The following is a 20,629-nucleotide window of genomic DNA, read 5'->3' on the forward strand; positions in this document are numbered from 1 at the left end:
GGGACAACAAAGAGACTGGAGGCCATTAGTCCTCCTGTACACCTGCATCTAGGGAGAACTTTTCTAACCACACCTTTAATGTGCTTACACCTGAAGAGCACTGAATAACATAGATTGTATAACTGGATGGAGCTGTGTCAACACATCTGATATAAATGTGTCTATCATACATATAGAGAGAATAAATCTGTTCCAAGCCTTTGTCTGAAAATAATATCATAAATCAACAAACATGTCTGACATTTTTTAATTGTATTTCTCATTTAAAAGCTTCAGTGTGAAGACAGAGACAAGATAAAAACAATAATCTGCTCATCCATCAGGGGCAAACATCTCATAAATAATAGGCTAAATAAATAAGAATAATAAATATATCCATTTACATTTAAATGTGTGCTTTGGGGGGAAGATGTGCTCAGGGTATTTCCTATATCTGGGGTATTGTCCAGGAAGCAGGTTTAAAATACTCACATCAGTGAAATGCAGTTAACACAGTGTCAGATTGCCTCTATAATCAAACACTCATTCAGTTCAGTTTTAAATGCTGAAGTGTCAACTGCTCTACAGTCGCCCTCACTCAGAAACATCACATCATCTGTAGCATTAGAGAGCTGTTCTTCACAGTGATAAATCATGACATAAGAGGTGATTCTTCACCAATCACAGTCTGTGAAGCTTCACCTGTACAGTAAATGTTTCAGTGCAGAGGCCTTGATGTACAGTCACAGTGTTATAAAGTTGAACAGTGCAGATTTTAATCTGATTTGAGGATGAATAATCCAATTGTAAAATTTGAATGTCAGAGAACAGCCTGTCCTCACACTGATTGATCAAAGAGGATCTTTGCAATGTCTAATCAGGATTGTAATCCTCTCCAAATGCAAGTTAATTAGGCTAAATGAATGTCTCTGATCTGCATTTGGTGCAGGCAATGTGGATGAGGAGCAACAGAAAGCGGAAACAGATTGAAACTTAGCGTTTGTTGAAGAAAATCTGCCGTAGATTTAAAGTAATCTGAAATTGTAGAAGTGAAAACCCAGAGTTTCCCTCAGCCAGTGGTCAAGTCACTCAAAGTTTTCACTAAACCTGCTTTCTGGAACAGACCCCTTGTGGTACACACAGAATAAATAAACAGTGAGGTCAGTGGAAATGAGGTACAGCTTTTTTTGGCTCCACTGAGACTGAACCCTACTGGGTACAGCAGAGACTGGTCAAACTGGTCTCTCCCTAACTCCTTGAACAACCAGTAATCATCTTCCATCTCTTTTCCCCTTGGCGTGAGAAGCCAGTGTCCTGATCAGTGAAATTTCAGGAGATTTGGAGATATTCCCAGGCAAGGAAATGTCAGCTCCCAGGTCAACTGTGGGATCTCTACATGGGTCTATCCTTCTAAATACACGTCTAAAAAGACTCCAAGATACTGGATTTTTGTCAAACTTGGGGCAGTGACTTGTTTTACCAGAGCAACCATGGCCTCAGACCCTGAGTTAATCATCTATCCTTCTGTCTCACACTCAGCTACAGATCATCCCACACAAGTCAAGTTCTGTTGAAACCACCAAAACAACATCAGTCCTGAGGCCTTTAGATTATGTCAACAGTTGCACAAACAGGGCAAAACCTTGCTGGGAAGGTATTTGACTCCCTGCTGATATAATTTAATATATCAGCGGTGGTACCCATTATTCCCAAATGACCCTCTTCTGCAGGTCCACAAAACACATCTAGACTCGTGGACAACCCTCTGGCACCTCTGCACTGCTCCTCCTGGATTTAACAAACACCAGGAGTCTCTCCAGCATCATGACATCAGCTGAGAGGCTGAGCAATGTCATACCTTAATAACTGGAGCACAGCCAGTGGTACCACAGTTAACAAGTCCACCACCCAGAGCACGTTGAATAAACTTTATCCAGTCCTGGTATGTGGTGCAGCTCTGCATCTTTTCACTGTTTTCCGGAGTTTTCCAGCTCAACCCTCACTGAGACTGCAGCTGGGTCTTGGAAACTCAGTTTACTGAAAACTACCCATATCCCTAACCAATGCCAACAGTTCTTCCCCTCTGAAAACTGCCCAAACTAATTCTGCCTCCCTTTTTTGCACCATGTGATGGTTTGCTAGAAAACTCCTCAAGACCACCAGAAGACCCTTCTTCAAGGTCTCTCACACTCATCCTGAACCCAAGGTATTACGACATTGACCGCAGAGGATGCAGCCCCTTTTCTGCAACCCCATTTTCTCCACAATTGGCACAATACTAACCCTCTGACCAGAATCCAGAAGAGCAGACACAATGCTGGATGATACATCATGGAAAACTGTCTTGAGGCCTGATGATTACACCAACAAAACCTGATCAGCACTCTATACACAGGCATAGAGATGGGGTGATAGACAAAGGTGCGGTGGCAAGCGGGAATGCAGACCTGAGCATGCTGGTCCTGGCTGGATGTCTTTGATACTGGCTGCAGAAACTAGTTTTACAAACATAAGACTCATGTGTCTGGTAGGAAATGAGCCTGGGCTTCAGGAGTAGGACAAGCTCCACATGAGAACCAAACTACCGTAAACTCCTGGGCAGAGGACTCCTTTCCTGAAGTCCCTCTTGGTGAGAGGGAAGGTTTTTCATACCTGGTTTTGTCATGTCATTCATCTCTGCCTTCCTGAATCTTACTGTAGATCACACCACAGATGCCTGCAAAGATGTCTGTACAGATATCCAAAGTCAACAACATAACTCTAGACAGGACAACCATGGCCGACTGCCTCCACTGACACGTTCCACAGTGCGGAGAAGAGTCAAAACCATTGGGGAACAGGAGTACCTGTTGTGTTATTACCTTAAAACTACAAGTGATCAGTGATATATTTGGATGATATTTGCTTCTTATGATAAATTAATATTACTCCCTGTGTGTTGTTTTAACTTCAACTTATTCTATGTCAAGTCGCTTTACCATTAACAAGCTCCAGGGTCCAGGTTTGACAGTAAATTTAAATAAAAACATGTATTTTCTAACGAAGATTTTGGTTCTGGCTGTTGTATCCAGCCTCAGAGTTGGAGGACCAGGAGATGTAACTGCAGGTGGAGCTGTGGCACTGGTCCATCATAAATACCAGGTTCAAGCACTGGTAAGGTTGTTCACAGTGGACACATACACAACTAAATCAACCTCTGATGGTTCAGTTTCTACTGACATGAAAAAGAAACTTTACTGAATGAGTCAAATATCACTTAAGTCTTCCTCCATGTCTGTCCTCTTTCTCCTCCTCTTCCTCTCACAGTCTTCTCAGTCCTGGATTCACCATCAGCTGATCCTGTTCCCTGACCTACAACACATCCTGACATTATCTGATAAGACATCATCATCACCGCTATAAGGGTCACATGACATCCACAAAGAAATCACTGGGGTTTCCCATGGCGAGATGGAAGGACTGTCTGGAGGCAGAGATTTCAGGAGGGACGGAGGAAACGTCTCCCTGCTGACCTGGAGATGGAGAGTGAGGCAGCGCAGGGTCCTTTGAGTCACTGTCACCCTGGAGACCAGAGATGACGGTTGGAGGTTGCTGGGCGCTGTTGTCACCAGGGGAATCTGTCGCAGGGCGTTTGGTGGGATCTGATTGGCTGTCTCCTCCTCCCTCCTTAGGACCATCGCTGCAGTTTGAGCCACTGCTGTGACTTCCTGTACAGATACAAGAAGACATGATGTCAGTTCAAGGCTATGGAAATTATTATAAGACCACTATGAGAACATCTGGTACACCACATCTGTCTAACCTTCACTGTGCTGACTTCCTCCTCCACCTCCTACCCAGGCTGGCAGCGGCTGGAGGGGGCGAGGAGAGCTGTATGGGTGTGGGACGGGGTACTGGTAGGGGAAGGCTTGGGACCACTGGGCACCTGACGCCAGAGCCAACGGCTCACTGTCTGATCCCGCTCCTTTGGCGTCTCCTTCACGATCCAGCAGAGACATCACACCCAGTTCTGACAGACAGGATGAACCACATCACCGATACATGTTACAGGAAGGACTGGGGGCACTTTTACTATAACACTTTAACAGCAGTTTTCTACTGTGATGAATTAATGATGTGAATACTTCTTCCACCTGGTACATGGCTGCTGGAGCTCAGACTGAACCTGGACCTACACTGAACTCTGAGTGGCGTTATGAAAAACCGATGTAAGATAAATGCAGCCAAATAAAACATCATGAAGAAGCTCAATCAGGGAGTTCAACAGAGAAAAAATTATAGGTCTGAACTATGAATAAATCTTATTGCAGAAAGAAGCTAAAAGTGAACACTTGAAACTTTTTGCCAAGATTGCTAGTGAGATACATGTGTACAACTCTTTATTATGTGCAATGGCAAATATTAGAATTCTTGTAATGTCCATGATTTGCAAATTTGGCATGTAAAATTGGACAATGATGGGTCATGTGACCAAAAGACTTTTAAACACACCCAGAAATACAGGAGGCGAACCTGATGAAAACGCATTGTTTGCTACAAATAAATCACAGTAGTCGTATCTGTGTGCGGTGGCTGCGCAAATTGTCAGAGCAGAAACACCAGTCGACTGCAACTAGGATGTTGATAAGTTAATGAAGTGAAGAAGGTTTCTGGTTTCAGATAATGAATTAGAATCAAGCAATTCTCTTATTGATCATTATCAAAGAGAAATTCAATGTTTTTGACACACTGAGATGAGCTCGTTTTGCCCAACAATATTACTCTATATTCACACAAATACTGTATAAAATAATAACACAAAATTAGAATAAACTGTAAATTATCATTAGTTTATCTAATTTAATCTAAGGAGAGAAATCCTGGGAGTCCCAGGAAAGTATCTATTCTTAATTTAATTGATTGTTTCAAAATGATGGGGAAACATTCCCAGATTTCTACAAACAGAACAATCAGAGTCTTTTGAAAGAAAAAGGTTTTCATAGTTTAATGTCTGGTTGTTGAAACGGTGTTGTTCTTGTTTTACCATTTAGTTACTGAATTCTATGGCTCAAGTGCAGTTCAGGTCGACTCTTTGAAATTTTCATAGATGCAGTGTTTCAGGCCTTTTGTTACCATCTTGTGGTTATTTATGAAACTGCAGCTTCAGACACTTAAGGTAAAATCTTAAGTGTCTAACCTAACCTAACCTAGTCTAATCTAAAGGGCTCATTGTCAGATATTTGATTAATCAGAACAGTGTATTGTACAAACTATAGACTGATGTATGTCAGACCATCCTCACCTCCACAGAGGTCTCCAAACACGTAGTAGCACTGCTCAGAGAAGGTGACCTTGTTGACGGTGTGGCGGATGTATCTGGCCTTCAGCAGGTTGCCTGCATACTTCCTGGCTTCACGGCGGTCCGTGAAACCTTCCACGTTATGGTGGAGCCAGTCCACCACATCCGAACCTGGACAGATAGATCACAAACTGATCCTAGTCGAACTCAAACTCAGACATTTAGATCAAAGCACTTTCAGATTTGTGTCAATATTTTTGAAACAAGGCAGATGTCGGGATCTCAGAGCACTTATTATTTAGAGACACTGACCAGACTAAACGACAGACTAATATCCTGAAGCCACATCTGACTCATAGATCTTGAATTTCCCCCTCTATTTGAAAGGTATCTGTATATCTTTCTAAACATCAACAAACACTGTAAGATGTAAGATTCAGTGTGAGCCGACCTTTCATCTTACTTGATGTAGTGAAGTGAAATTAAAACTTGCTACTTCCTGTTATATTTCTCTGCGTTCATATTATTTTTCTATAATTTCATACAAAGGTTATGTTTCTGTGTCGAGTAAGCAGATCAATGAAACACTTCAATATTTGTTGCAGCTCGTAAGTATTAACATGAAGAAAACCCTTATCGTGAGATGCAGTGTTTCCATTTCACATCCTGGGACATTTGTTTCCTATATCCTGTCTAACAGTTCATAAATGTCTTCACAGATCATTTTCAGGGAGCAGCAACAGAATGATTGGTAACCCTGGTGGACAGAAGAGCCTGTGAGGTTTCTGTAAAAAGCAGTAGTAGGAGTTATCAGTCTGGGTCTTTTGTCCCATTGCACAAAGCCTCAGGTTGATCCTGCTAAAGGATGCAGACTGAAATGTGAGCTGGAATTTCTTACCGATGAAGGCGTTGGGGATGGTGATCTTCAACCACATCCTGTCCCGAACCTCCAGGCCTGACTCTGGATTGGCCATCGCCTTGACAACTTCTGTGATGTCGCTGTGGATGGTGAGACGGTTTTCTTCATGGACGCCTGATAAACAACAGAAGCAGGTTACTGTCAGAGTCATGGATGGATGGATGGATGGATGGATGGATGAATGGATGGATGGAAGGATGGATGGATGGAAGGATGGAAGGATGGACGGACGGATGGATGGATGGATAGACGGATGGATGGATGGATGGATGGATTGGTGGATGGAAGGATGGATGGATGGATGGATGGAAGGATGGATGGATGGAAGGATGGAAGGATGGACGGACGGATGGATGGATGGATAGACGGATGGATGGATGGATGGATGGATGGATGGATGGATGGATGGATGGATGGATGGATGGATGGATTGGTGGATGGATGGATGGATGGACAGATGGAAGGATGGAAGGATGGATGGACGGACGGACAGACGGACGGATGGATGGATGAATGGATGGATGAACGGACGGACAGACGGATGGATGAATGGATGGACGGATGGATGGATGGATAGACGGATGGATGGATGGACGGATGGATGGATGGATAGACGGATGGATGGATGGATGGATTGGTGGATTGGTGGATGGATGGATGGATGGATGGATGGATGGATGGATGGATGAACGGACGGACAGACGGATGGATGGACGGATGGATGGATGGACAGACGGATGGATGGATGGATGGATGGATGGACGGACGGATGGATGGATGGATGGGTGAGTGGACGGATGGGCAGACGGATGGATGGATGTACGGATGGATGGATGGACAGATGGATGAATGGATGGATGGATGGACAGATGGATGGATGGATGGACAGGTGGATGGATGGATGGACAGATGGATGGATGGATGATGGATGGATGAATGGATGGATGGATGGACAGATGGAGGGATGGACGGATGGATGCTACAGAGGAGTCTTACCATAGTGTGGGAGGAGCCTCCCTGTCATTGCGGCAGTGTGAGACACCCAGGCAGCAGGGTCAATGGGACGGACTGGTTCACCTTAAAAAGAGTTTAAGGAAAGAGAATTAAAATAACTTTACTGGATTAGACTGAATACGTTTAATTATTCAGTTTAATTAATGTATTAGTGTATTAGTGTTCAGTAATATTAGTGGGAGCTTCATGCCAATGTACAGATATTAGTTTTTCTCATCAAGAAAATGCTATTTACTGACATGATGTGGTGTTTAGATGAACTGAATAGTTTTTACAGACTGTACTGAGCAGGCTTCTCAGGTTTCAGACTGAATGTTTAGAGTGAGTTTAACGCTGAGGCTCAAGTGTCATCTCACTGACAGCTGACTCACTTCTCGGCAACGTGAAGCAACCTCGTGGGTTTGGGTCCCAACACTTTGCCACTGTTAATGTCACTGGACTGCAGGCAGGTTAACAGGCAGACAGGTCCACAGACAGAGACAGACAGACAGGTTAACAGACAAGAAAAGCAGCTCAGTCAACAGATCATCGAAAAGTGAAAAGAACGTGTTAATATTCAGTGCAACACTCTGATCTCATAACTCCCTGCACAGATAAACCAGCCTAAACACGGAGCAGTGTGGTGTTGATGATGATGATTATCACTTCCCCACCAACAGAGGAAATCTGGTTGTTACTTGACAAAGAGTGACTTGATGGGGCGTACTTCAGAAGAGGCACAAAGCAGCAGTCTGTAACCTACCGCCTGAGGAAGCAAATGTGATAATATAGGTCTTTTCAGCAGGTTGGCGCAGTGCTGGGATGTTGGGAAAACAGGACGGCAGCATAGCTGGATGTGTTGCTCAGATGCTGCAGTTTGTGTCACCCTGTCGACTTCAGCTCTGTGTGACCTCTGGTACCTGGCTGAGCTACAGTGTGAGGTATTCAGTCTGAACCACAGAGGTGAGTGATGCTGCTAGCCTGGCTAAAACCTGACGCTACAACTACAACACACACTGCTCTGAACAAACAACTCTTTGATACGCCGCTGTCTGGGGCTACAGGACCAACTTTTAAGACGGTGACAGGGATCAAATCAAACAGCAATAGTGGTAACAGTAACAAGAGTAGGAGTAGCAGCTGTAGCAGGACAAGTAGTAGTAGTAGATGTAGTAACAGTATTAGTAGCAGACAGTAGTAACAGTAGTAGTACTAAGTATGACAGTAACAGAAGCATTTACAACAGTGATGGATATTAGCAGTAGTATTATTAAAGCAGATATCAGCTTCACGGCCGTTTCGGCTAATGCTGCGTTCAAGGCAGGCTTTTGAAACCGTAAGTTACAGCTTCAAGTCACAACTACGACTTGGTAGCGTTCCAGGTAACCCGTAGCTCGTGTTTTTACCATCCTGTTGTCTGTGAAAGTTCCCTATAACGGCCACTCGTAACTTCCGACCCGTGAACTCGTACCAGATCGAACTGGTATGACTTCACAGGAAGGAAAAACACAAAGTACGAGTTTCTTTGAACGCACCATGAGTTAGCAGCCCCCGCCCTTGTCAGGCATCAATTGGTCCTCGTGCTACGTCACCACATTCACGCGCATCCCTTGGCTGCACACACAGCCCTTCATGCCGTTCTCTCTCCTCATTGGATAACACTTGTATCCCACAAGGAAAATTTTCTCCTCTAGTTACAGCAGAGCAGAGTGACGGAGAGACTCGTGTTTAGGCTGAAATACTTCATGTAAGTGATTGCTGACGGAAAATAGGACTATTTAGGACTTATATTAACAAAAACATTCCACTGATATCTGCTTTAACAATAGCAGTGGTAGCAGTAGTACTGTAGTAAGAGATGTAGAGCCAGTCTGACCCTGGTTTGTGGACGATCTCTCTCAAGACTCGAACAGCTTCATCATTACTCATGTTTTCAAAGTTGATGCTGTTCACCTGAAACAGAAGAAAGCACTGGTGTTAGTGTTGGCACTGCAACTGAAACAAGCACTGTAGCATTATCAACAGTAGCACTGGAGCGGTAGCTTTCAATTTTGTTTTTGTTTTTGACCTTTATTTATTAGCCACAGTGAGAGACAGACAGGAAAGTCAAGGAAAGAGAGGGAGGGGATAACGCAGGGCCACTTTGCTGGTCTGTCCTGAACCCAGGGCCCCTCTGTAAGGTCTAAGCCTAAATAATACCCGCTACTCCAGGTAAGCCAAAAAGGCACTGGAATAGTAACATTATAATATTGGTATTAGTGTTGTAGTGGTAGCATGGTAGTGTGGCAGTAGAGTAGTAGGGTAGTAGCAGAGGCATCCTGATAAGAAACCCAAACCACTTCAGCTGGATCCTTTGCACATGAAGGAGAGCTCTACTCCATGGTCCCTCCAGATATCCCTTCCTTCATGTGCTTCTCGGGCTGAGAGGAGCTGGTTAAATAAAAGCTTTGCCTTTTGGCTCAACTTCCTTTTCACCACAACTGTCTGGTAAAACATGCAACTGTCAGTCTCCTACTCCATCCTAACTTCACCCATGGACACCCTCCTTGGCGGATGTGTAGACTTGGTTCAGAAGAAGACTTTTCTACCAGCGTCGACATCTCAAGACAGGACACAGCCTGAGTTGAGCTCCTGCTTTTTTTCTTGATTTTGCAGAATTTCCTTGAGCCTAAAGTCGTGTTTTACCGTCTGCAACCAACGGCTGTCTTTCTGCTCGCCCGGCACCTATCTGCTGCTTCCGGCCTCCTTCTTCAGCCTGACAGCTTACCTCACCACTGGAGCAGCCTCTTTGGTTCACGCCTCAACAGCCACAGATGACTTCAAGACCACAGCTCCTACCCACTGTCTATGCAATAAAGACTATAAAGAAATGTCCCACCCAGACCCCATGTCCCCAACCTCCCAAACCAGGGAACTCCCCTCTGAGGTCTGGCTCCAGGAGGAGGCCCCAGTTTCTCTTTAATGACAGTGTCAGTCTTTTATGATGCTGATCTTAGTCAGTCCTCTCCCCTGGGATCAGTTTACCCTTGGAGACCCTCACAAAACATTAGGGTGGTGACTCTTGGAGTAGTATTGTAGTAGTATTTTTGTATTGCAGTAGTACCTGCAGTAACATGTCTCCAGGCTCAATACGTCCGTCTGCTGCCACGGCTCCTCCTTTCATGATGGAGCCGATATAAATCCCTCCATCTCCTCTGTCATTACTCTGACCTACTATACTAATCCCCAGGAAGTTATACCTCTCTGAGAGACAGACAGGAAGAGAGCGAAAAGCAGACAAATAGGTAGAGAGACAGATAGACAGATAGGGAAAGAGAAAGACAGAGAAAGATGGGACAGGAGAGAGGGACAGGGAGAGAGAGAGAGAGAGAGAGAAGGAGATAGAGACATAGAGAGAGGGGGGAAGAAAGGTAGAGAGGGATGGCATAGACAGAGAGAGAGAAGTAGACGGACAGAAAGAGAGCGAGAGACAGGGAGGACAGAGACAGTGTTAGCAATGTGCAGGTAAGTGCAAGGGTCATCAACACAGTCACTACTGTATTATCATGTGAAACACAGATATGAACAGATAATGATGATTCAGTATTGATGTGAAAAAAGCTTCATCTAACACCTGATTCATCTGAGGATGTTTTACGTTAAAAGGTGAAATCTGATCATCAGCTGTCGGCGGTCACATGACCATCAGTCAGACGTGTTGAGTGCAGCTCTGTACTCACCCATGTTCAGAGTTACAGTGATGATGTTGAGCGACATAGTGGAGTCAGTGACACTGCTGAAAGACACAGACTGACAGAGAGACAGAAAGACAGACAGGAGAAGAGACAGATATAGAGACATGTGGACAGACACATATAGTAGAGAAGACAGCGAGGGACAGATCAGTGATGATAAATTCACACAAAGAAGACAGAAGAAAGAAAGTGTTTGACTGGCAGCATATCAGGCAACATATCCTCAAACACTTTCAACACTGTTAGACCAGATTAGACCAGATTAGTGAAGTTGTCTTGAATCTGCCCCCCTCATTATTCAGGTCATCACACAGTCAAATACATATGTCAGGAATGAGCATCTGTCTCCTGGCAAGAGAGACAGGACAAGACCTGTAAGACCAAGTAAGATCACTGCCTCACAGACCACATCCAGCAGCAGTTACTTAGTGTAACTGGCATAAAAACATGGTCTGTGTGGTCACAGTGACCTTTGACCACTCGATGGACGCACGCTGTAGCTACTGCACGTCAAATGTGAATCAATTCCTTCACAGATTCAGCTCATGGATCTGGTCCATGACTGAACAACAGACGGGTCAGTTCAGGATTAGAGGACTGAAGATCAGTTTGTTTCATTTACATCTAATTCATCATCGGAGAGAATCGCGAGGTGTTGACAAAGAGACGTGTGTAACTGATGTTGTGTATGTTGGGATGTCACTTATAGAAAGAGAAGGGTGTGTGTGTGTGTGTGTGTGCGTATTCACCCTCTCCATCCGCGAGGTTTTGGGTTTCCGATGGCGGCGACGTTGTCGCCTGACAAGTCGTGGCGAGGAGTTGTTCTGCTCTGTTGATTGGCTGAACCTGGTGTGACATCACAGAGGGAAACAGATTGACACATGTGAAACTGCTATTAAATAACAAGGTGTTTATCAAACAATTATTACAAACTTACTATTACAAACCATTATCATTAAAAAAAAATCACTAAAGATCCAAAAAAGTAAAAACAAAAAGCAAAAAAAAACAACTAAAGTAACATCTCATAGTATTCCTTCCAAATGTAAAAGTGAACATTCTGTTTATATAAATAAAAGTAATTTTTTAATTGTCCATTTTACAACAGACAATATCATAGAATTTGAAAAATGAAATATGATATAGAAATTAGACACAAAAATGATCAATACAAATCAAACTGAACATCAAAAATAATCAGATGAAATACTAAGAACAGTTTAAAAATTGACGTTCAAAATACAAAATTCAGTTCCTTCATTTTGTTTCTAAATCTAAAGCAATAAATATACTAGATAAAATAAAAGATATTAGTAAAACTGCAAAATGAAATGAACCTGAACGTAAACTATAAAATGCTGCAAAATACAAACAATACAACACTAAATAGTATTTTGAAAAATCATCTTCAAATCAGTATTAATAAGTAAAAAACAAACCTTTAAACAAAAACTGAAAGCAGTAAAATGTAAGTACACAAAGAAACTTTTAAAAAGCAGTGATGATGAGTAAAATGTAATGAATCCGTTGTGCAGGAGCTCAGTGTTTTTCTCTGTGATACAGGAACAGATTTTTTCTGCTCTCAGATCAGCAGGAACTCTTTTATGTGCGAGACAATATGTCACATAAGTAAGAAGGTCACGTGACCTGCAGCAGCCCATCAGAGCCGCAGGAGGACAGTAGAGTGTGAACAGGTTTACTGGGGCAGAAGAAGATGACCTGAGGGCAGGTGAGTGTGCTACGACCAGCCCACCAATCAGAGAGGATTGCCGATGACGTCGCTGAGCCATATGACTGAGGGTTTCGTTCATATTTTTGTGAACAAATCAGTTTACAAATGATAAATTTAAAAAGAAAGTGGGCAATGTTCACACAGTGGCTCGCGGTTGAAGCGTCACATGACATCTTCATAGACACGACCCAGCATCAGTAGTGTACTACAGACAGTACAGACACATCTACTGCTGACAGTTTGTTAGATTCAGACAGAAAAAAGACACTCTTGTAAGCAAGTTGTGCCTGGCAGGTATTTCCATACCTTATATCTTACCACCTAAATATTAAAGCAGAAGTAAGCGATCCGGTCATTTTGGCTAACTTCCTGTCAGCAGATGGAGTTAGCAGTCCCCGCCCTCGTCCCTACGTCACCACATTCACGCGCATCCTTTGGCTGCACACACAGAGAGGACCGTCCCTTTATGCCGTTCTCTCTCCTCATTGGATAAAGGTTGTAGGATACAAGGAAAGTTTTCTCCTCGGCTTACAGCAGAGCAGAGTGACTGACAGACCCGTGTTTCAGACCAAACACTCTATATAAGTGATTGCTGTCGAAAGATACAACTATTTAAGACTTATATTGACACAAATATTCCGCTTACTTCTACTTTAACTGCACTCTTTTCACTTTCACAATAATTCATTTAGTTTGAATGGTGATGCCATCACCAGGGATGACAGAAGGAGATTTGATTGGAAAAAAGAAACTGCAACAAACGAACATACTTTTTGTAACTGTGAGCTGTGAAAATAAATTGAACCATGAACGTGAACTAGTTCATTTTCATCCGTATGAACTGTTGAGTTGTTTTCCACAGTGAGCTCTTGCCGATGGCTCTTATAGTCCTGTTGAAGTCGTCGTCGGCTCTCTTGTCCTTAATCCAGGCAGTGCACAGATTGGTCTGTGCGGCCTCACTACTCTATCAACCTCTCTGCGCTCACTCATGTACTGAGCCATGTGCTCACTCATATTATCTGTTAGAAGCCTCCATGTTGAGCAGAGGCACGTTATCAGCTGTTGGTTGGATGGGATTATGGGGATGGAGATACTTCAGGATCAGGACCGTTCGACCCTCTGTTAATCACTCAGCGTGGGTCCCATCCATCAGCAGCTGGTGCTGCCAGGCGTTCATGCAGCGCACTTAGCTTCTTCGGCCACTAGGTGTCAGGGCCTGGTGCCGTCCAGCTCTTCCATCCATACAGACTGGGCTCTACCTCTTTTATATACAGTCTATGGCCCAATTCCAATCCGACCCCTCACGGACTCACTGACTTAGAGGCGCGTTCACGGGAAGTCCGTGAGTGTGTGAGGGCTGTTCCGTTGTCAGATCATCAAGTCAGTGAGTCAGTGAATGAGCCCTTACTGCCCCCTTACCGTAAGTCAGCACCGATGCTGACTTTGGGTAGGGGAATTACCCACAGTTCATAGCGTTGTGAAGTCAAACCATAACACAGGGGATGCCGTCGGAACGCAAGTGTTAAAAAAAAAAGAAATTAACACAAGTAGTCAGAGAGAGCTCCGCCGGTCTCTTTATTGTTAATGGACAGGAGCCAAAAAAAGGAATAAATAAAAAGAAAAGAAGAAGTTAACTGTCAGTGTTAACGTGCAGTTTGTGATTATTGATGATGATTTGATCAGATCTGATCCAGGAATATTTTGTTTTGAGTCCGTCCCCCTCACACACCTTGTGCGCGTTGAAAGTAGCCTACAGTAAATTTATCGGTCCAAGGGCGGAGTTAAAAACATTTTGTTGTCAAGGTAACGTGTTGTGAGAGTGGGTAAGTGCTGTTCCATTCATGTTTACAGCATCTGGACCCTCACAGACTCTCACACTCTGTCACTTAGAGCTGACATCACTTTAGTCAGTGAGGGTTCAGGGCTTGAGTCTTTAGGGGGCGGATTGGAATTGGGGGAATGGCTCTGCCACACCAGACAGGACTCCATGCAGTCTGCACCGCTGTGTTTAGTGTAATAGTCCAAATGCCCGCTAGGTGGTGCCGTGGAGTTATGTTTGAGTGGTGATGACAGTAGTAGAGGGAGAGCGTGTTATGGGAAGCAGAAGTAAAGCAGCTGTATGATAACACACATGAAGTCTCCTGAATCTGAATCAGCTGCTTTCATCATTCACACGCATTTCCTTCAGGATATGCTATCTTTTTCTAGTTTTTACTAATCCACTGAACACTATTTGTATGTTTACGAATACACAACTATTGCAAAAACTGACCTTCCTCCTGAGTCATCCTCAGATGAGCAGAAACTGGTCGTCTCTAACTCGCTGCTCTGTTGGTTTGACGAGCTGTCACCTGCACTTGTTGGTCGTGCCCCGTTCTGATCAGCCGGTTGGTGGGCGTGGCCATTCAGACGCTCACCTGCGCACACACAAACAGCAGGATGATTGGCAGACACTGATCCCACTCTGCAGGTGGGTTTAAAGGTTAAAGTATCCATCAATACATTAATTATGACACTTATCGACGGGGGTTTTACTGTAACAAAACCATTAAGAAACCTGTCTGGAATCCAGATACTAAAATTTACAATGAATCCTTCATTTCTGTTCTTATTTACTAATGGTTAGTTTTCATGAGTTAGATGAACCTGGTGGAGTTTAGATATCACAATGTAGAAGAAACAAGAACAGGAAAGTTGAGAGTTATGCATGTGTGTGTCCTTGTCAGACATGAGGTGTGTTGTGTATGAGATGAAACCTGTCGTAATGATGAGAACGTGTGTCCTCTTGTTAACTTTGTTGTTCTGGACACTTCTTCACGTTTTCCCTCCGTTATCACCAGGCTTGTGTCTCTGTGGTGTCTTACCGCGCTCACTGGCGTCTCTCTCTGTTGGTGACGTGACCTCTGACCCCTGGGGTTCATCGTGGTAGGTGACGGCTGCGGCACTGAGAGGTAAACAGACAGACACTCGTATCACAGTGAAGATAAATACACGTGATCTGTTCACCGTTTACTGATCATCAGCTGTTTCATTCATTACGTAACGAAAGGCGAGTCGAGTCAAACACACTCGGTCATGGACTCACTGGAATGACGGCGGTCTGGAGTCTCCGATCCCGCCCGTCCTCTCAGTGCGGGGCGGCGCCTGGCTGGACGGCGTGGACAGCGACTGGACATCCGACCCCCGAAAATCTGACTGAGAGGCGTCTGAGGACACGACCTGAAGAAAGACAGAGGACAGGAAGACACCTAATTTAAGAGTTAACATCCGAGTGCGTGTGTCTTAAATGGTTGCCATGTTTACAGGGGGCTGTACATACTGTATGTAGGCATGAAAGAACTGTGGATTTGATATCAGCAGATATCTCATCTATTTTCAGGTCCTCCATCATGCTGTATAAACATTCTACTGTAAAGCCGAGCATGTTCAGCCTGGGTAATAATGTTTCATTGTTCTCTAATATTACAGCTAACACACCTGATGTTGTTGTTGTTAATGAAAATCACAGAGAGGTGTTCATTCTGGAGGTCGGTTGTACCTTTGATTACAGCCTTGAAGAGGCCTTTCTAACCAAAGTGCTAAAATATCAGCAGCTGAAGCAGACCATCTCTCAGCTATGCTACAAATGGTAGTCTGGGACATGTGCACAAGTTGGTTGTGAGGGGCCTTTAGATGGCTGGCCTCTCTAAAAGAAGAGCTAAACAGTTAGCGAGGTACTGCTCAGTTTCAGTTATTATTGGAAGCCGCTCAGTCTGGAGGAGACTGTGTTTTTTGTATCCTTGAATGATGTCTGCTTTCTATCTGACCTGTAGGTCATCATATATGTAACTGTGTTCAGCCGCCCAGGCACTCGTATCTGACCGACTCCCGTTGTCAACTGTACTGGCAGTGTTTATGTCCCTTGTGCAAGAACCCTTGTACTTTCTTTTTATGTGGGCATAAATAAACATTTCAAATGTGTGTTCCTGACCCAGCAGACGACACGTCCATTCAAACAAGGCAGCCTGGCATCATCGTCGCTGATCTCCTCTTTCACCACCCTGTTAACACACATCATCATTACATCATCATTACATCGTCATCATCATGAAGGAGAAGATGAGCTGGAAAGACTGAAATCATTTCATACCAGGCTGTTAACATGTTTATTTCTGCTGCACAGCTGGACATTTAACATGGGAATATATGGAGACTAATCTAGCTGTTTGTGTGTTCATTTTTTCAGCCTCAGAGGTGTAACACACAGTCTGTCGGGTCTCAGAGCCAGTCACATCATGGTGGTGATCAACCTGACCAGACAGAGATCTTCCTAAAGTCTGGCACTGGCACATGAGGACAGATAAACACCTGGTAAAGTCCTCAAACCACCCCATGTTGCCACGATGACACACAAACACATAATGTGACTGGCAACACAGCTGTTGCACTCGTGAGTCCTGTACCACGAGGGGGGATTAAGGTTATCGAGATAACTCCAGGTTTAACTAATGGACTTTCAGAGCTACAACGATGCTTCGTTCTTCGACCTACACTGTTGCAGTTCAGTGTAAGACACCGTGGTGATTTAGCCCAATAACAAGTGAACCATGTTGCACTAAAAGCAGAGTTAAACCTGAAGTTACCTCCATAACATTAAGTCCTGCTCCACAGTACAGGCCTCTGGGAAATGGACATGTAAAAATAGCTGGCCTTTATTATCCCTGAGTGGTGTCTGCAGGTTCCTCTCAGGCTGCAGCACCCGCTGCAATAAGGTAGGATTGTATGATGTGACATTAAACAGGCTGCGTGCGCCCCTCCCTCACAGACAGAACGACAACAGTAATCCTGAGTAAACACAGAGATACACAAACTAAGTCTGTGTAAATCTTTAGCAGATTATTCAATCGTCTTCACTGGTTCTGCTGTGATGGTCAGAACAATGACTGTTGTACAAAACTGTAGAGACGATGATATGAAATTCTCATTCATGTGGAGTTTAAAGTCTGTTGAAAAGCTCTGGATCAGTTCAGCCTTTGTTCACCTCAGCGTTTGTTGTTGATGCTGCTTGGCCTCCGTGTGCTTCTAATGGGAACAAGTTTAACATGCACAAGATAAGTATTAGTTACGACTATACTGGCTGCCAGGTTTGTTTTGCAGTGCACAGTCCTTGAAACAGAGTCCATAACAGAAGCTAATATTGTCTGTAGTGCATTCAGCCATTCTGTCAAGATGAGTGTTGTTACTGTTCTCATTTTCCTGTGACTCCAGCAGGACATTCAGTCTGTGCACTCACAGTCACAGTCCTTTAGAGTCCGGTCTGTCTCAGTACACAGGGTCTGAAGGTGTGAGTATGATCTGATCTGTGGAGCTGAGGCAGCGTAGTAACTCTCCTTGATGTTTGCATACGACAGATCAAGTGTCCTATTTTCCCTTGTGAGACAGCCAACATACTGAGGGAAGCCAGTCAGGTGAGAAGTGACGTGGTTATGTAACGATACTGCACAGAAATCATCGGGGTGCTGGTCTGTGCTCTTCGGCAGGGCTGGACGTAAACAGTACATGAGTGATGGTGGTGTGATTTGTTACCCTTACCCATACTTGGTCTTGTTCACGCCAGACAGTCTATGGTTCATGGTGTGTGTGTCAGTGACATGGTGTACAATTTATGTAAGAAGTGAACATGTATGGCATGGCATGGCATGGTAAACCATTCTCTCTCTCACAGCGGACAGTAATGCAGTTTAGTCTCCACTTGGGCAGAAGTTGCAAGTCTGAATCCTGAGTCAGCAGTCAGACTGCTGACTCAGCATTCAGATTATTGTGATCAAAATTATATTATAATCTATTTTTGCTTCATAGCCAAAATGCTTCTGTTTCTCGTTGACTTCAATATTCAGCTTCACATCCAACAGGAAAACAACCTTAAATTCACTTTTGTGTCTTTTACCATCATCTGAAATCAATATTCACCCACCATATCAGTTATCATTGAGATCTGTTAATCAATTAGGCCTACATATCCTATATTATCAGTCACAGTAGGCTACTGTTTCAAAATATGTATTCTGATTTTCGTGCTCTTGTTCACTTATCATAGATATCGACATCATATATCGATAATCAGTGGTATCGGTTATTAATCACGTGACTCACCCGAAGTCATCGTCCATGGACTTGAAGAAGAATTTGACGTTGGGTTTGTTCAGGACCTGCTTGAAGTCCGCCAGGGTGACGCGCTCCGCGGGCACGTTGATCCGGATCAGGTAGGGGGTCTCCTGGTCCTCCAGGTGGTAGATGACCCGGGTCCCCTCCGCCATGCTGTCACCCATAGTGGTCCGGGAGACCGGCACGGCACGGCACGGCCCGGAGCTCCCCACCGGCCTGGAGCAGGGGTAGACGGAGGGAGGAAGAGGAGGACGAGGGGAGGTGTGGAGGGAGAGAGGGACCACACACTGGCTGTCTCTGTGTCTGTCTCTCTCTCGCTGTCCCCCTTTCTCTTCCTCAGGACTCCCCAGTTCTGGCCCAGATGTGTCGGTCCAGCTGTTGCAGGTCTGTGATGCTCTCAGTCTCCTCCGGATGTTACACCACCGTCAAGCCTACGCACAATTTGATAGGGTATTTCCGATGCAGGCCTTCAAAATAAGAGCATCGATCTGATAACCGCTGCAGGCGGGGGGGTTGTGTCAAATCCATTTTATTTACACGAAACTAAATTACAACAGCGCAGTGGTCTGGACTCTGGACCAGCCTCTGTTATGACCCATGAACTCCCACAACATCTACGTATTCTTGTTGAGTAGGACTGCACCTCCCCAAGATCGAGATATTTCAGTAGAGATGAAGTAGCCTATTTCTAGATTCTTGGAGTTTGACCTAAATATTTTAAACTACAGTTTGCTGCAGGGTAATGTGATTTTGATTTACTGTGACATCATTAGAGAGTTTATTTATAGTAAGTAGCCTAGTAGGCCTGTTGTTTCTTTTATATTTAAGTATGCTTTTATATTCAAAGTGAAAACAAACATAGCCTATTACAATAAAATAATCATAATCATAATCTGGTCTGAAGTTTGTAGAGCGTTCAGTGAGAAGAAACTGATCCTGTTTCACTCAGGTTTCACGTCACTCAGCTCGGCCGCACTCTCCGACTTTTAATTTGAAGGCAGATTCACGGGACTCTGTGGAAACTGCTGACATCATTATTGTGATAAATAGTATGTTCGACTTTACATTTCCGGTTCACCTGAAAATAAAAGCATCAAATGAATTAAAATATGACACTGCTGTTTTATGACGAGTCCAGAATTGAACAATAGTGTAAAGTATAACGATATAAACGTGATAAATGTAGTTCTAATTAATGTTGTGGACTGATTAAAAAAGACAAGATAAAAAATGACAAAAAGGATAATAAGATTTATATTTATCCATCCCTCCCCACCCCCATCCCTTGAGGCACATCAGTAAAATAAGAAATAACAAGTGATTGTGTAATTTCAATTGTTTATTCTGAATCACACCTTGATTATAAACCTGTCTGTGGAGGCGTTCAGGGCCAGCTGGGAACAGTGGGACATTTCAGAGCGGAGGCGAGGTCACACAGGTTTAAACACGGTCTGTGTTTTTAGTTGAAGCTGCAGGTATTCGCAGTGTTTCTGCTTCGAATCACTTTGTTCACAAAGGCGACTGATGAGATTCAAACCTTAAGGCTGAGTCTTGGATTCACAGCTGCTCTGGGCTCAGAGTCAGAGCCCAACCCTCCCAAGAAGCTACATGAAAGGTCAAACTTGAGTGCTGGTGATTTAAGGATCATCATTATAAGGACAGAGAACAAACAGGATCAGTCAACCTGTGTCTTAAGTCTCACTGAAATGTCTCCGTTCCCAGCTGCAGTGAAGGCACCGTTAAGGCCACTGTGGTGACGTCTGCTGGTTCTTTTTGTTTTCCCACCGAGACCCGACCGCACGCAAGTCTCTCCGCCTCCAGTTCAACATTCACACTGACGGATCGGGGTC

At 44.1% G+C, this 20,629-nt stretch overlaps 1 protein-coding gene across 1 annotated transcript; it reads right to left on the reverse strand.

Moving 5' to 3' along the window:
• Positions 1 to 100: 100 nt before the first annotated feature.
• dvl3b (dishevelled segment polarity protein 3b) lies at positions 101 to 19,075 on the reverse strand. Its single transcript, XM_083984673.1, has 15 exons — positions 18,768 to 19,075; positions 16,606 to 16,675; positions 15,721 to 15,854; positions 15,500 to 15,579; positions 14,908 to 15,052; positions 11,653 to 11,749; positions 10,889 to 10,958; positions 10,273 to 10,412; positions 9,046 to 9,122; positions 7,562 to 7,629; positions 7,173 to 7,253; positions 6,156 to 6,290; positions 5,261 to 5,428; positions 3,782 to 3,988; positions 101 to 3,686 (listed from the first exon to the last, which is right to left on the reverse strand). Exons 1-15 carry the CDS (start codon positions 18,941 to 18,943, stop codon positions 3,385 to 3,387), a joined length of 1,950 nt encoding a protein of 649 aa, XP_083840799.1. The 5' UTR covers positions 18,944 to 19,075; the 3' UTR covers positions 101 to 3,384.
• Positions 19,076 to 20,629: the final 1,554 nt, after the last annotated feature.

Source organism: Trachurus trachurus (assembly GCF_905171665.1).
Source record: "Trachurus trachurus genome assembly, chromosome: 13".
NCBI lineage: Eukaryota > Metazoa > Chordata > Actinopteri > Carangiformes > Carangidae > Trachurus > Trachurus trachurus.